The 17,355-nt window shown below is 37.5% G+C and overlaps 1 protein-coding gene across 8 annotated transcripts in view; it reads right to left on the bottom strand.

Moving 5' to 3' along the window:
- The window catches only part of LOC309879809 (rho GTPase-activating protein 8-like), a 108,581-nt gene that overhangs the window by 43,433 nt on the left and 47,793 nt on the right, over window positions 1-17,355 (bottom strand). For 7 of the 8 annotated variants that reach the window (XM_082764023.1, XM_082764021.1, XM_082764027.1 and 4 more), the window contains 3 exons: window positions 15,471-15,608; window positions 4,588-4,675; window positions 1,762-1,893 (listed from right to left, as the gene is read on the bottom strand). In XM_082764023.1, the coding sequence (XP_082620149.1) occupies window positions 1,762-1,893; window positions 4,588-4,675; window positions 15,471-15,608 (358 nt within the window). Of the gene's footprint in view, window positions 1-1,761; window positions 1,894-4,587; window positions 4,676-15,470; window positions 15,609-17,355 lie in introns of those variants that run through there. The other variant, XM_082764028.1, reaches the window with a different exon arrangement.

The following is a 17,355-nucleotide window of genomic DNA, read 5'->3' as shown; positions in this document are numbered from 1 at the left end:
GACTGCTACGCCATGGCCCCTCTGCTGCTACAGCCATCAAAGGTTTTTGCTGTTACACCCCCTGCTGACCTGCACTTGCCTTTTGACCCAGGCCTATTGGCCTTGAAGAGGAGATGGATATGCTTTTCTTCAATCTGGGAAGAACGGGATACGTAAGGCCCGAAGACTGAGTTGCTTGACAACTTAAAGCAAGACATATTGTTCAAAAGGAATGGAAAATGGAGACTTGTTAGTAATCAAGAAAAGGAATGGAAAATGGAGACTGTTAAGTCATGGAACTTAAAGGATTGTTTGTTACCCTTTCTAGTTGTACCTATGTATAGGCATACTCGGGTTTAGTATGTAAAGCAATGTTCTATATATTTAGAATGTTTGATGTTTGTGTGTGCGTGTTGGTGGAGTGTAGACTCCCTGCACACCCAGTGCTGTTTACTTGCCTTTTATACATTTTAGAAATATTCCTTTTATAAATATTACTAAATTCAGATTGAGTTGAGACTTCATTTATAACAAGGAGATCCCTTGCCTTTATTCTCCCTTACCCTATTTACAGAAGCAATAGATGCATTCTAGTAAACATACTCAGAAACCTAAAAAAAAAAATAAGCTTTTTTGGTCTGTTGCTGAGCCAAGAGCAGTCTCTCATGAAAACAGTTAGATGCTTCAGATGACTCCTTCCCACTGCAGCTCTATGCACAACCGCATTTTCTTGCATAGTGGATTTTAGAGTTTCAGGATGCTATTAAGATTCAAAAGACTGAGCTCTGGCACTAGACAACCAAACATTTTTGTACACATCTCAACTTCCATTTTTAAAGCAGGGTGGTGTGCAGTGTGAAATTCTCATGTATTTACATTCCAGCTTAGTCTAGAAACACCCAATAATTTTTTTTCACAGTGTCTTTTTGGAGATTTACTTCTTGCTCCAGCTCCCAAATCAAAAAAATCAGACATGTACAAACCATCTCCCCAGTACGCACACAGTTGTACACTTCCACTACCAGCAAAGAGCCATTTATGTATGTTCTTGCTTCCAGTCATGTTGCTCTCTTGAAGCCAACTTACAAAACCAAGTAAAACAAGTAACAACTTGCAAACAAGTAAAAGCCTAACTCATTTCAATAGGAACTTACAGTTCCATTGATAAGTACTCATTTTCAGAGAATAAACATCAGATATTTAGTTTTCACTTCTGAAATGCTATATATAGAGAAGCTTTAGCCTAGACCACACCACATCCAACCCCCTCAAAAAGAAGTCATCAGCAGTAGCCATTGTTGCTCCAAAGGACAGGCATATACAAAGCACAGGGGTCACTTCAGGCTTTACATATAACAATGAATGCCACAAGTGCTGTGTGAAATGATCTGTTAGAAACTAATCTCTCCCTTTTCGTATAGATCCTAGCCTTAAGATGATTAAAGGTTCACACACAACTGTGAGATAACAGAGAATGATGGCTAATGGAGTGCCACGGGCTTCTTGTTAAATAGTGCACATAAAGGCAGCACCTCTCAGTTCTTGTTCCCAAGGCTTTTCATATATTTGTATAACCATTCCAACACCTAGGACATTTGTTAGTACTTCACAGAAGACATTTATAAGAGAACCAACAGACTGAGATAATTACAAAAATTTGCAATGGCAAAATAAACTCAACAGCTAGCTGCGGGTGTATTGGGATAAATATGCTTCCTTCACAGAAGTTAGCTACAGACATTACAAAAACAAATGAGTAAACCAAATATTTTGGAGACATACTTCCTGTCAAATTCTTTGTAGGCAGTTTGTAACCATTTCAAAGATGGTTTATTCAGACTCTTCAAGCCATAGTGAAAGTAGACAACCATATAATCATTCTCTACATAGTGGTCCAGAGTATACTTCAAGTACCTGAGAAGAAAGAGAACATTTTAGTTTTGAGACAGTTTACTGGATGGGATTCTTAACCAAGAAATAAATGTGCTCTGAACACTCATGACTGCAGATTCATGCTTGCTTCAATGTATTTATCAAATAAGTTTGTCTTGCTTTAGTGACAGTGTTGTCAATAATTCTACCTCAGTACAAAGCATGAAATTTAAAAGAACATATTTAATTACAAAAATGGTGGTGTTCACAAATCACTAAAAGATGAAGAAGACAATATGGGACTGTGCTTTCCAAGAAATACTTTAAAGGATGCATTTTAACAGATGGTGACTTCTATTTTTGCTGTTTTTCTGGTCTTTGTAAATTCCTTTCTATTAGCCAAGTTTTACTTTTTAAAATAATAAGTCTTTTTTTCCTCTCAATTTAAACCATTTTAAATTATAAAAATAAAATAATCAATTAACCCTAATTACTGCTAATTACAACTGGTTACAGTAAACTGTTTTCTTGAATATGTTTACCTTTCCCCTGTTTGTGATACAGGGACTACATTCATAGATCATTTCCTTTAAAACTAATTTAAAGAACTACACTACTTATCCCATCTTGAAATAATACTGCATGTTTTATAAGAAGATTTCTGTACATTGATTCTTTTATGGTATAGCGTAAGATGCTTTTGTCTTCCCTTTCTCCTACAATTGAAAACAATGTATCGTCTATTACACAGCTCAGTGATTCAAATAAAGCAATGATGGAGGAATGCAATCTGGCCTCATTTCTTGCTGTGTCAGATTTGAACTTTCTCAAGTCATTCTCAATGCTATCTTATTATTCTGCAACAGAGCCCCAGCTATTGTTCTTAATTGCAAATAAGCCTTTTTCATTCAACAAAATATAGTTTCCTGTGACATTTATTAGGCTGTGGCTATTGCAAGTATGAAGGACACTGAATATTCACCTATGCAAAAGCAGGTAACTTCACTGCTACACTGCACTCCCACAGTCTTACTGATCTACTTACTCGCCCATCATACCGTAAATCTTAAGATTCCTTGTCTGGGACAAGGAATGCCACTTCAATTAATATAGTGCTGTTTTGATCCCTGACTTGAGTATTAAATAGTATTTTAATGGAAGTAGTGGTAACAGTTATTCAAGACTTGGAAAAAAAAATAGTCTGAAAAGAGTCTAAAATCAAAATATACCTAAACAGATACTCTTACATAAAGAGAGCCTCATGTTTTATTTTATAGTATGCAAATTCCTTGCCACATTGCATACAGAAAACCTGTACTTCTAAAAATAATTGAGAGCTTTGTGGGCATAAAATAAACAATGTTTCTGAACAATTAACTGTTCCATGGTTGTAACAGAATTGGAGGGACGTTATAAAAGCTTTACCAAATCAATTCTCTAAGTAATTTAATCACAAAACACCTGCCAAATTGGATCTACTCCACAGTTTCTTCCTCAAAATTCAACATCTTAGTCTAACTACTACCAAGTGATCTACTCTAACACAGATCACTTGATAGTTATATTGGCAGCTTCACATTCAGACATTTTCCTTCAGCTCTCTCTCTTAGCACAGACTTTCAAAGTGAATTTGATGTAGGCTCAGGTACAAAAAAACATTTAAGTGTTCAAGTCCAGGAGAGTCCTAGGGCTGGAAATCCTAGTTTCATCAAGGTGCCTCCCTGCAGAACTGAGGAAGGTTCTTAGATCTGATGATGTGGTTTGTCACATTCCTTTCTTTGGCATTTCCTATTAATCTGTGCAGGCAACTCCTCTAGGTTAGGTGCTGACTGGTGGGGCTCTTATTCCTAGGTGCTAACGCTCCCCAAGTGTTACACAGCAACTTTTGGCTTAAGGCTGTGGAGATATGCTAGGTGTGATGAGCACACAAATGAAGCAATATGGTCTCAAACACTCCTCTCTGCTTCTCAAAAGTTGAGATAAGAACATTTCTGTCCTTTACAAGGGTGATGGATACTGATGGTTGAAAGGTGCTCAAACATTTTGGTAATGGTGGCTGTACAAGAACTCCAAAAAGTTTTAAAATACTTAATAAGAACAAGCATTTCATGGCAGAATAGATCTCATTGCAATGACGGACGGTGAGTTCCAGCAGAAACATGTCCTTGCTGCAGCAAGTTTATAAGGAAGAATGTTGTGATTTTTTAGTTATATCCTCTTTTAAACAAAAAGAATATTACAAAGTGAGACATAAGAGAGTTAAGTATAATAATATTGTACTTAATGCAGGCCATTTTATACAAAGAGGAAAAACACTAACACATAAATAACAAAAACTTCTTGTTAAGTGATTTAGGAGCTGAAGTAGCCAATTAAGGAAAACCTTGCTATTCGTGAGAACATATATACTGAGCATTAAAATACTAGAATTCCTCCTCTCATCATAAATTCCATTTTAAAATACTATCAGAATTCATTAATAAAATTATGAGACCAAGTTAATTTCAGTACATAGTGCATTGCTTCTGCTAGTCAATATTCCAGGTGAAGTAACTGACAGTTTCATCCACATTTCATTGACTTAGTATTAACACTAGTAGGTTGTGCATTCTTTTTTCTTTTCACTCTCTAACTCCTGCTTCTCTGCCCTGAAAGCTCATTCATCTGGAAACAAGCTAATAGAAGTTCACATATAAAATGTAAAGTAGTCCACACAGAAGATTGAGAGAAACTTACTCCAGCAATCTGGTGTGATTGAGCTGGTGGGAAGGGGGCATACGGCAGCAACTGAAGGTAATCACCTTCCTTCCAAAATTGTCATCACCTAGTGAACAAAACAGTTAGTAAAGATAAAACTCACTCACTTATGCAGTGAGACATCAGTGATCTGAGGGAAAGGCTTGCATCTTCTCATACTGGGGGCTACCTTTGTATTTCTCAGCTCTACTCAACACCCTGTGAAACTCCACAATCAAATAGTGTCACCTACAGAAATCCGTTTGGCCACCACTTTAGTGAAATGAAGCAGCTGCTGGGCAACTGAGGCAACTAAGCTGAGAAAGTCACATTCAAAGGGTGGCTGGTAGTACGCAGCTCCTGAAAGAGAACGGTTAAGTCCTCTCACAGAATTCAGGAATGGAAAAAAACACGCTGGCTTTCTGTAGTAGTCTTAGAAGTGACATTTTTAAAGTCTTCATGCCTTAATTCTGGAATTTATAAAAATACTGTTCTGCTACACACACTTTTGGCATCTGCTTTGTCGAACATATAAGTCAATATTTTAACCAAATTAAGCTTTCTTAGATACTTTTCCAAAAGCACTGCTACATTCAGATCCATGAAAATCAATAAGACTCCATCCTTTAGCCCCTCTGGCAAAGCGTGTATTGTTGCACTCAAGTTCTGCTGTCTGGAAATCCAGACTCAGAAGTAAAGCAATGATCATACTGAAGGTAACTGCACTGAAGATTGTGAGGTGTTAAGATTTTAACATATATCTATATGAACGATATCAATTCTATTAAAATAATTCAGAAATATCAGAAAGTCACAGAATGGCTTCAGTTGGAAGGGACTTTAAACATCATCTAGTTTAAAACTATTTCCCCTTGTCCTATCATTATCTGAGCAAGCAAAATGTTGCTCTCCATCTTTTTTATAAGACTCCTTTAAGTATCGAAAAGTTGCAATAAGGTCATCCTGGAACCTTTTCTTTTTCAGGCTGAATAACCCCAGCTCTCTCAGCCTTTCTTCCATAGGAGAGGTGCTCCAGCCCTCTGATCAACTTCATGGCCCTGCTCTGGACCCACTCCAGCAGGCCCACATCCTTATGGTGCTGGGGACCCTAGAGCTGGCTGTAGCACTCCAAGTTGGGCCTCACAAGGCAGAGCAGAGGGGGACAATCCCCTCCCTTGACCTGCTGCTGGCCATACTTCTGTTGATGCAGCCCAGGGTGCAGTTGGTCTTCTGGGCTGCAAGCGCGTACTGCTGGCTCATGCCGAGCTTTTGGTCCAGCAGAACCCCCAAGTTCTCTCCACAGGGCTGCTCTTAGTGAGTTCTTCTCCCAGGCTGTCCTCATGTCTGGGATTGCCCCGACCCAGGTGCAGCACCTTGTACTTGGCCTTGCTGACCCTCCTTAGGCTCAGGTGGGCCCACTTCCCGAGCTTGTCCAGCTCTCTCTGGATGGCATCCCTTCCTTCTCTTGTACTGATCACACCACTCAGCTTGGTGTCACCTGCAAACTTTCTGAGGGTGCACCCAATGCCACTGCCTATGTCATTAATAAAAATATTAAATAGAACTGGTCTCAGTACAGACCCCTGAGGGACACCACTTGTCACCAGCCTCTACTTGGAAGTGGAGCTGTTGACCACCACTCTCTGGGTGCAGCATTCAAGCCAATTCCTTATACACTGAATGGTCCTCCCTTCAGTGGACCAGGATGTTTCAACTGAATTAATATTTGAGACATTATTGGTGTAATTTCAATATCCAAACTAAGCTATATTTAATCCTCGCTTCTATTCCCATTAAAACATTGAAGTTTGGCTTTGACATCAGTAGGAGTACAATAAAGTTAATAATTTGCCTTTTTTTAGATATTCTTTATAATTGTTGTTCTCCTTCCTCCTCTAATTATGTATGTAGCTGGAAAGAATAAGCAAGAAGTAAAAAGGGGCAAGTTAACTCTATAGCATAGTAACTTAATGAATTAAAAAAAATCTTGCATTTCTTTGACAACTGGATAGAAAAGCTTCACCTGTCCTAGTCTGTATTACTGATGTTAATTCAAATTACATGATCTGAATGAACAGACTATTTCCCAGCTTTGAAAACACACACAGTTTCCATGAAAACCCACCACTGACAGTAATATGCATCCCAGAGGTCACAATAGGACAGTATTTTTTTTATTTTTATTATTTATTTTGTATTATTATTTCTTCTTAAAGCAATTCTGTTTTAGGTGTGGGAGGAGAAAAGGGATAGAAGAGATGAGATTAACTCTTAATGACTTTTCACTTATGAATGCCAACTGGTAGACATCTTCTGCATTATAATTTCCAAGCCTGCGTTATCACCAGAAACCATACCCATATCCCTTCCATTGACTTGTCAAGCTCCATCTTGAATATCAGTGAGGTTTTTCTGGTTCTTGCTCATGCTGCTCAATGCTTTGACAACATGGAGCCTTTCTTTCTCAATTCCAATCTAAAAGTCATAGCAAGTTTGAACAAATGTGTTTGTGGGACAATGACATGACTTGGGTGAAACAGCTCTTCTCCAGTATTGTTTAACATCCTGAAGGAAGATCTAGGCAAGAATCACATCCCCCCTCAGCCTGCATTTTACTGTTTGCAAACAAGTTAGATCTCTGTCTTTTAAGATATTAAGATATTATCTAGATATTTTCTACAGTCTTGAATTCATCTTTCCTACACCTGGGGGCGTTAGCTTCTCAAGGTGAAGAGTTAGGTAGGTATCAGGTGAAGAGTTAGGTAATAAATTGTAGATGAACATCACACACAGAACTTAAAAGATTTTCTAATAATATCAACATCATCTTTACTGAAAACCAAGATGAAGTATTAATTTGACAGCTATACCTGGATTATCTCTGATGTCCACTCCACTCCCATTTCACAGATCATTTTTCTCCTTTTTCTCTCTTTGTAAAACCAAAGAAACTTTTGCTATTTGCTCTAACATCCCTTAAAGATCTAACTCAGCTTTTGTTTTGGCAATCAACACTTTAGTCCTGTAGTTTCGACTTCTACAACATAGTTTTCTCTGCTGGATGATGAGTTTCTCCTGTTCCTTTTAGGCTGGCTGCTTATTTTTATTTTTTCTTGAAGGTGCTTTTTCATCCCCCATGGTCCTGTGCCCCATTCCACATTAATGATAAATTCTGACTCCTGTGTTAAATAAGGTGCTTAAGCACCACTCAAGGAAAGATATGCATAACAACACAATTATATGTACTCAGGTACATGTATATATTGCTCTTAAATAGGCCATAATTTTATTTCCTGAAGTTATATTTAAGTGTCTTATTTGATATTCTCAGAGTACTTATAAAGGCATTATAATGTGATAAGCATTAATATAAATGATGTACTTAAATTAAAACATTAATAAAAGATTGTTCTCTAAATCATGACTTGTTTGTGGAAAAACTGCTGTGTTACAGTACACTGTGGAATATTTTATTTGTTAGAGACAACCATTTTTATGAGCAAAATAAATCTAAAAAATGATTCCAGTTAAATTACTAAATGAGTCACTAATTGTTACTGTTGGTTGCATTCAACTGTCTGATTTAAAAGGCAGAAAAAAAACACTTACCTTTATAAAAGAGTGCAAGCAGATACACTTAGAACATATACAAACACCGTTCCCTAGTTTCAGTGATGGGAAAATTAAGCCAGAGTAGCTTTGTCAAAACTACCAGCAGAGCAGAGAATAGAATCTTGGTTTCCCATCACATAGAGCCATCGGGGCAACAACCACAAAGCTGAAACACTGACTGAGAACTTCAACTTGACTAAAAACTAAATTAAGCAGTGCCAGGTTCCCACTACTGATGACAGATAATGAAGGGAAAGAGATGGCTATTTTTGCGTAGGCATCAATAATGCTTTGAAAAACATATTTTTTTAAAAAGACACATGAAGCGTTGATGCAAAGCCAAGCAGATCTCCCTTGCCCTCCACCAGAAGGGCTGTGACCAAGCACCCTACAAAATTCCTGTTGCTTTAGAGTGTTTGCTTCTCAGTTCAAAACAGTTTGAAGCCCAAGACTCTGGAGATACAACTTTTACCCAACCATGTGAAAGTGCAGTTTGAAGGGTAAAGTGGGGAACAGCAGTCATAATTAACAGAGCGCAATTTGAAGTATGCTGATTTTAAACCAGCACAGAGCAACAGATTATGCATTTGTTCCACAAAACCTGTATTTTTCTAGTACTTGGAATAAAACAAGTTAGAACTGAAAGATGCCTCAACTCTCTACAGGGGACAATGCAAAGAAGAAAAAAAAAAGAAAGAAAAAGTGCAATTTCAGCTTTGTTCCTTGATGTTTTACTTACAGGTCAAAAATATAGTTTTGTATTAATCTACTTTATTCCACATTACCAAACACTTTCAGATGATAACCTGTTCTACAGTCCCTGGAAATGTGCTCCTCCCCTTATCCTTCTACACCGTTTTTGAGCTCCAAGCATTCCAGAAGCATTCCCAAAGACAGAGTATCTTAACTGCACCCATACTCCTCTAACCAACTATCTCTATCTTCCTGCTCTTATTTTTTTTCATGTTGGCAAATCCCCTGGCTCAAATTCTGCCCTCATGCACAAAAAACATCTGGTAGACTTCTCTTGCCCATGGACAGGAGGATATTGCCTCGATGTCAGTCCCGTGTTATCATGCAGACACATTCACAGGTAAGGTATGTAAATACAGAAATCTCAGGCAGTCTCAGGACTGTGCACACTGCTGAGTCATTTCTGTGAGCTCAGCCCTGCAAAACCAACCTCCTCCTCTACACTTGATGAGTAAAGAGGAGTGTGAGAAGTGTAGTGTCCAGAATAATATTTATGCCCATTAAAATACAAGATATCCACTGAATAGATATCCTATGTATTCAGAGAAATAGACTGTGTGTATTTCTCTGAATCAGATATGATTCATACATCACTTCTGATATCAAACTTTGCAGTACCAAAAAAAACAGTTACAGTAAGAGACAAAGAAGGGCACATGAGAAAAAGTATTGTTCTACTTTTTTAATTAAGAATTTGGATGGCACAGCACTTACTGCTTCTTGCAAATTAAGTTTTTTTTCTAATGATACAGATCATTCCAACTTGCAAACAAGATCCATTGAATGCTGCAATTTTAGCATGACTTTTTAAAAGCCTTTATTCTGATGATCCTAAACATTACCATTTTATAAGTGAAAAGTGAAATACCGTTTTATTTCACTGAAGCTTGTCATTATCAATTGCAGTTACAATTACACCACAAATTATCAATTATAATAAAACAAAGCAAGATCCTGAAGTCCATGGAAGTTTTGCCATTGGTTTCAGCAGGAGCAGAAGCTTAGTCAAAATCCAGGAGACGTGCTACGACAGTGAAAAGACTGGCTCCTGTATCTGTTTCTTTCACAGAAATTAAACTAATGAAAATGAGTTTAAATCTCAATTACACTGTGATAAATGGTAAGACAAACTGTGCTTTCTAACCTCCTCCTGCTCTCTATGATTCAGAGAAATATGGGGGTGCGAAAAAGCCAGTATTAAACTTCTATGTTTTGCCTAGGCTGAGTAATGAATGGACAATAAATACGCCCACAATTAATACCACATGGGTCTTTGCCCATCAATAACGACAAACTTCTCACTTGACTAAGAAATACACAGCCAAGATAACTTTGAGTCTCAACATTTGAGATAACAGCTGAGTCTCAACGTTAGCAGTAAAAGCTTATACCTTTACATGCAGAGCCTTGAGTCCTCTTTCATGTGGCACTGATCACCCTGGTTGATCATACGAAAGCACATTACAATGGATATTTTAATACTTCAGCTTTAAGATGGTCAAAAATTGTGATAATGAGCCAGCTGTTTATCCTTCAGGACAGAGATTGGATTCCCCAAATAGATATTGGGAGTGACATCAACTCTAAATGCCAAGTCAACCCATTTTGATTTCACAAACTTCTCTTTTTGTATTCATCCCTCTGAATGCTCCTCATGTTCACCCATTTATTTAGAAACCAATTTTCTGTGAGAGGATGGCACCTGCACTCTACCTGTCTAACTCTGGAAAGTGCTAAAATTGTAATTAAAATCAAGTATATGCTCAGGATGATTCCTAAAAAGGAACTACTGTAAGTGAATATTTCAGAGATTTCCTACATCAAAACCTTTATACATTCCCTTTGGAAAATAAATATTCCTCAGCAGAGATTCCTCCATGGAAAATTTTTCTTCTAAATTTTGACTAAGAGAAATCCTTTGTCACAGCACATTTTCTTCAGGCCAGATGAAAGCAAAGGGACAGATTGTTTTTTGGTGTAATTAATTATTTACATTTTGTCTGTGCTATTCTTAAAGCATGCAAAATTATCTGAAATACCAGTGAGTTAGTCATTCCTGAACCTAACCTCTAAATATAGGTACATCTGGCTGATTCTGTGTTTTCTCAGATTCAACAAGAAAATACGTGGATATATTTTGATGAAATTAACTCTGCTCTGTCTTTAAAAGTGACAGCATTGCAGGCTGATGTTCGAAAGTGAGAAAAGGATTTGTTTTATTTGACATTCTGAGAAGGAAATAGTTGGAGAAAGAAGCAACAGAAAAAACATCTCAATGTGGAAAATCCAAATTCAATTCCTCCCTGAAGAATTTGAACCCATGTATTTAAAATGACAACAACCAAATGGTTAGGACAGGTTTCCTAAAGTGCAAAGCCCACATTAACATCTTATCTGGTACTGCAGATAAGTTACAACACCCTCAGTTTCCTTTTCGGAAAGTGTCCAAGTTTTAGGTCTCTCCAGCTGATTTTTTGTTTTCACCAGAAGGGTATTATTCATGATATAATGCCAAAGATAACAATTTCAGGAATACCCTTTGGAAATATGATTTTCTTTGTCCATTTTTTTTTTCTCTTTTAAGAAGAAAAGTATTAAACACAGCTCTTTCTTATTGCACTGCAATTTATATACTACAAATCTACTCCTGAAAGTATTGCAAGAAGCGGCAAAGCTGTCAATGATATGGCCTGAATGTTATAAAGACCCATGTCTTAGTCTTATTAGGTAATTCACTACTGTTTCTCCTTACATGTCACAAAAACTTTGTTACCATTATCTTTCACAGCCTGATCCATGTAGCACAATTTTAATCAGTTTCTAATGCACAAGTCTAAAATCGTAAATGTGCATGAAATGAAGCTCGAAGAAAAATACAGTCAGTCTCTCCCAAAGAACTAACATTTCAAATCTTTAAATATAACCAGAAAAGCAGAAAAAAAATGATGAGCAAAATACAGCGTTAAAACAATAATACACTTTACTTCCATTAAAAAGTTTAATCAAACACATAAGAAGATGTAACTGGTAGTTAATGAAAGCATAAGTACTGGGAACAGACTCATTCAAAATCATCACATAGTAAAAAAAAAAAAAAAAAAAAAAGGTACTATGTAAAGTTATCAGCAATGACATTATAAAAGCAAACCATAGAAAACTGGAAAGCTTGGTACATCTTATATGCTTATATGTCCCTTCCTGTTTGCCACAAAAAAACACTCTACATTCTTTTTAGGCAACAGATTGAAATTTCTCATTCAAGATGGAAATAAAAAGAACCAGCACTGAAGAACTGTTCCATTTACATGTGCTTAGAATAGTCAGCTGCACTTTGGTGTTAATGAGATAAACCAATGTAATTAATAAAAAGTAATTAAAGCTTACACCTTTTAAAAATGTTCCCTGATTTTATTTGTTTCATACTGTATAACTACAACTCAGATATCTCCTTTGCACATAGTAAAACCTATTGTTACAGAAAGCATGTGCTAGTCAATTTACAAAAAGCGAAGAGGAATCTTATTTTTTTTTTTAATAACTTGGAAATTAGATCATTGTAAGAGATGGGTAAATCACTGCAAATATTTTCACCTGAATTCTTTTTTTTTTTTTTCTTCATTCACTTCAAACAATACATCTCATTGTCTTTCAATGACATAATTTAAACGGAAGGAACAGCTTTTAAAATTGCTTTAAAACAGCCATTCCAAACACTGAAATTACACTTTTTCTTTTTCAAAGAGATTATTAAAATCATAATAACCAAGTATAAATCATTTTAAAATGATTTGTTTCAAAAGGGATGGGCCTCTTGCAAGATGGGAAGGAGATCTGAAGAGCTCATCCTTTCCTCACTTGAATGTAAATCCAGAAAGCAATCAAACCTGACTCCACTCCAGTTCACAGAGGGGATAGGGAGGTCTCCTTTTGTGGAGGTGAAGCATGTCTTTGGATGGTATTTTACCTCCTACATGTTTCTGCATGCATATGCACACCTCTGTGTTCCCATCTTACACTTTACTATCAGAATTATTTTACATGCACATATACTGCATTCTGAAGCACAGTTCCTGGCTTGTGCTTTGCATTTAAATTGACCAGTAGACTTGCAAAATCCCATCAAATTTTTCTGACCGAAATGGCAGCTAAAGTCACTTTTTTCCAAGCTTAGACAAAGGCTAAGGGGCATGTTTTCCCTACAAAAGACCGCTATATTAAGATGAAAAACATAAAAAATCCAGTGTTTCAGCCAAGATTCATCTTGTGAATACCCCCACTTACTTCAGCAAATTTATACCAGGAGCATACCTAATGTTTGGATTGTACTCCAAGCATACACTGATATGAAGGAAGTTCCAAGAAGAATCAATGAATGCTACCACTACCAGGAGGTCTCTTTAAAAAACACTATTGTTTTCACTCAACTACACTTAAGCACATTCCCATTTTCTAATACAGGAATAATGCAAAGGCATACACATAAAATGAAGGCAGTTGAGACTGATCTAGAATGGACAGGTTGTTTATCACTCTGTTCCCACCACATGTACTCCGTTTCACCATCAGTAAAAGTGATGATTTTTAAAAGGAGCTGTTCCAGTATATTTCACCATCTCACCTAAAACTTAGCCCTTTTTTGAGTTCCCCCACCATTTCAACTTTTCCAAGTCAAATGGTAGTGTCAGTCTGCAGCTATGGAAGTTGTGTTTTTTGTTTGCCTAGGCAATAAGTGAACTTTTACTTACTCACTTTTTAAAATGAGCTGGGAATGTCTTATTGGTCAGTCAAGCAGAGATTACTAGGACTGCCAACTTGTTCCCTTCCCCTCCAGTACAAAGGGACAGAGAAAGCAAAAGTTTTCAAAATGCAGACCCAGGGGTTTCAGCTCATCATCAGGCATGTCTGCCCATAGCTGTAAAAATCATAATGATTCCTCCCAGCAAGATAAACACAAAAGGACACTTTAGAATTACCACCACTAAACCAGACAAATACCAAGTGCTTCTGACTTCCACGGCAGCTTTGACTGAATGAAAAATGAGGACTAACAATAAATGTTTACTAAATAGTTGTGCATGACTAAAGCTGAAGCAGTAAATATGTGGCCCACCCACAACTGGATCTTGAGTATACTAGAAGGAGAAAAAAACCTCTTAATAATGCTTTAAAAGAGAGCTCTTTCAGTAGCACTGCCTAATAAAGCAGATGGGAGAAGTTCTTAGAGTGACTCTGGAGTATCCAGTGTGTCTGTTAACACACTATTTCACACTTCGTCAGTTTGATTTCAATGTTTTCATTAATAACTCCTGGTATTTCCTCCATCCCAAACTGGTGCTTGAGCACGAAACATCCTACTGGTCTAGTAGACAGTAGCTTTTTACTCACAAGAGTGTGGATGTTACTCCCTTGTTTATGGATAGGAATCTTATGATGGGGTGTAAGTTTTTATAAAGCTAAAAAGTAATTATTATCCAGTGCATAACTAGCTTCAAGAAGACATTAGTATGGGTACAATTCTCATTCCACTACAGTCAGAAGTCAAACTACAACAGTTTTTCCTACCCTATTCAATCAAACTTTTTCAGAGGACTGGTTCAGCTGAAGGTCATACTCATCTGGATGACATTCTGTTTATGGCTCAAATTCAGGAAGGTGAATACCTATAACTTGAGTTCATCATTTTCCAGATAAACCACAGGCCCATCATGCCCACTAAAGTATGAAGTGCAAAAAGCGTGTAATATTGAGTAATCTTAAGCTTCATTAGAATGAGCAGTGTTAAAAAATTTTATTTCTTATCGTATTTTTTTTTTAGTTCAGTACCCTGGTTATTAATATTAGCTTAACAAGTGTGTTAATTCCCAAAGTAAACCAAATGGATTAAAAAAAAAAATGTATACTTTAAAGAGGTGCTTTTATTTCATAAATGTGCTTGCGTGTCCTGTATATTGCCAGAAAGTTTTAAAACTAAATAACTGTAAACACCAAATGAACCAATATTCAAATATGTTAGGTACCCATAACTTCTCTCCATATCACAACATAAAGTCAGGTGATAAATGTAGTTAACATTTATGTCAACAGTTTCCTTTCTGCCTTTTATTAGTTTTTATGCAGTAACCCATATCTCTTTAGCTGCATGCCCTTCCCTGAGCAGACTAGAAAAATGATTACATGTGTGGCTTCACAACACTTCAGATATTCACAATATTTGTGAATAATTTAAGATTATTCACAAAACAAAATTACTTATCACTGAAATAAAGTACAGCTCTGTTACAGCCACAGTTAGGACCTAGATTATAATATATTGTTATGGTTATATTTTAAAGCAAGATTAAGCTCAAATATTTGGCTCATATGTCACCTTTAGAAAAGCAAGGGATCACGTTACTATGCAACTACTTTTCAAGATTAAGGCTGAAAGTATTAGCATGATTACAATGCATTACATCAAGGAGTACAGTGAGAAAAATATGATAAGGGGCTTAATAATGTGAATCTTTCTCCAAACATACCTGCTAATTGGATGATGCCGTGTCTTGCAACATCATAGTAGGGGTGATTGATATTTAACTCAGTATCCTCAAATGGTGGAGACATAAATGTTTTTTCCTGTCCTGACTGTGCGTCTTCTGTTTCATCTTTCTGCAGTTCTAAAAAAGCAAGCAAGAATGCTTAAGTGCTAGTGAACAAAGAAAAACTTTTGCCTCTGATGAATTATTAAGGGGGTGAATTTTTCCTCAATCAAAAACACAGGCCTTGATCACCATTTGTTTCATTTTCAATTCAGGTTCTTGCTCTTTCTCCACTCTCCAGTATGGAAAAAACAATCTTCTAATTACTCAAAGCTACCTTCGCATCCTACTTAAAGTTAGTATCTGCTGCAGTGCTCATAAAAATCTTGACAATGACTGGACAGCTGGCATACTGTGACTTTGCTATGCACAACTGCTGTTGTCTCATTATTTCCTAGACTCTCACAATCTGCTTGTTGTATCCATCTACATCTTCTTGTCTTTTACTTCAAGGTTGTCCAAATGGGGAAATCAAAGTTTCAGTATGCTAATGCGCGTTGACAACTACTCCATGTGTGCACTGTCTGAAAGCAGACTTTCAAAAGGATACCTTGCATAAAGGTATCAAAGTGCAAAAAAGCCTTCACCATAACTGCATGAAAATCCACCATTTACTTTAAATCCTTCAACCTTCAGAACCTGCAATAAGCAAAGCAGCCATATGTCGATCCATCATATAGTCCAGCTAGAGGCCAAGCTAAGTTGCTCAAAAGATCATCTCAAAAGCCCAATGAAATCAATAGGCATCTTTCTCTCTCTCCCCTCCCCGCCCCCCCCTTTAGTAGATTCTGGACTAGGTCCTCAAGTTAAAATCTACTTTGCACTAAAATGAACAATACAAAGTCAATCAATCTTATTTGAAGGTTTGGTTAATTTTTCCCCCAACTTTTTACAAATTGTTTTACAGTTCAAGAAAGGATGATCCTAAGTACCTTCCCAGATAAACACAGATTCTGGGATAACTGCTGGCCCTGAGGTTGCCACACTATCCAAGTGAATGCTTCCTAGAAACTGACTAGGGACCAACAATAGTGCCAACCATACCCTGGGGTGCATTGAGCATGACGTTGCTAGCGGGTTAGAGGGAAATGACTGTCCTGCTCTGTGCTGCACTGGTGCAGCCTCACCTTGAGCGCTGTGTTCCATTTTGGGGCACCACAATAATAAGAAGGACATAAAACTATTAGAGAGTGTCCGAAGTATGGTTACAAAGATGGTGAAGAGTCTAGAGGGGAAGACGTATGAGAAGCAGCTGAAGTTGTTCGTTTTGTTCTGTCCAGATCAGAGTAGGCTGAGGGGAGGCCTCATGGGGGCCTCCAGCTTCCTCAAGAGGGGAGCGGAGGGGCAGGCGCTGAGCTCTTCTCTCTGAGAACAGCAACAGGACCTGAGTGAACAGCATGGAGCTGGGACAGGGGATGGTCAGGCTGGATGTTAGGAAATGGTTCTTCACTCAGAGGGTGGTCAGGCACTGGGACAGGCTCCCCAGGGCAGTAGTGACAGCACTGAGCCTGATGGAGTTCAAGAAGCATTGGGACAACACTCTCAGGCATAGGGTCTGGTTTTTGGGTGGTCCTGAGCAGAGCCAGGAGTTGGACTCCATGATCCTTGTGGGTGCCTTCCAACTCAGGATAGTCTATGATTCTATGACAAGAATAAACATTATATTAACCCATCAACACACAAGTGTCTTGGTGGCTTAAGAGAAGAAAACAGAATCATAGAATGGCTTGGGCTGGAAGGGGCCTTAAAGACCATCTAATTCCATCCCCCCCCCACCATGGGCATGGACATGTTGCTCTAGACCAGGTTGCCCAAAGCCCCATCC

This window comes from Aythya marila, assembly GCF_965140915.1.
Source record: "Aythya marila genome assembly, chromosome: 1".
NCBI classification, from domain to species: Eukaryota; Metazoa; Chordata; class Aves; order Anseriformes; family Anatidae; genus Aythya; species Aythya marila.
The sequence above is the reverse complement of the archived record's forward strand: the minus strand, read 5'-3'. Positions and strand labels throughout refer to the sequence as shown.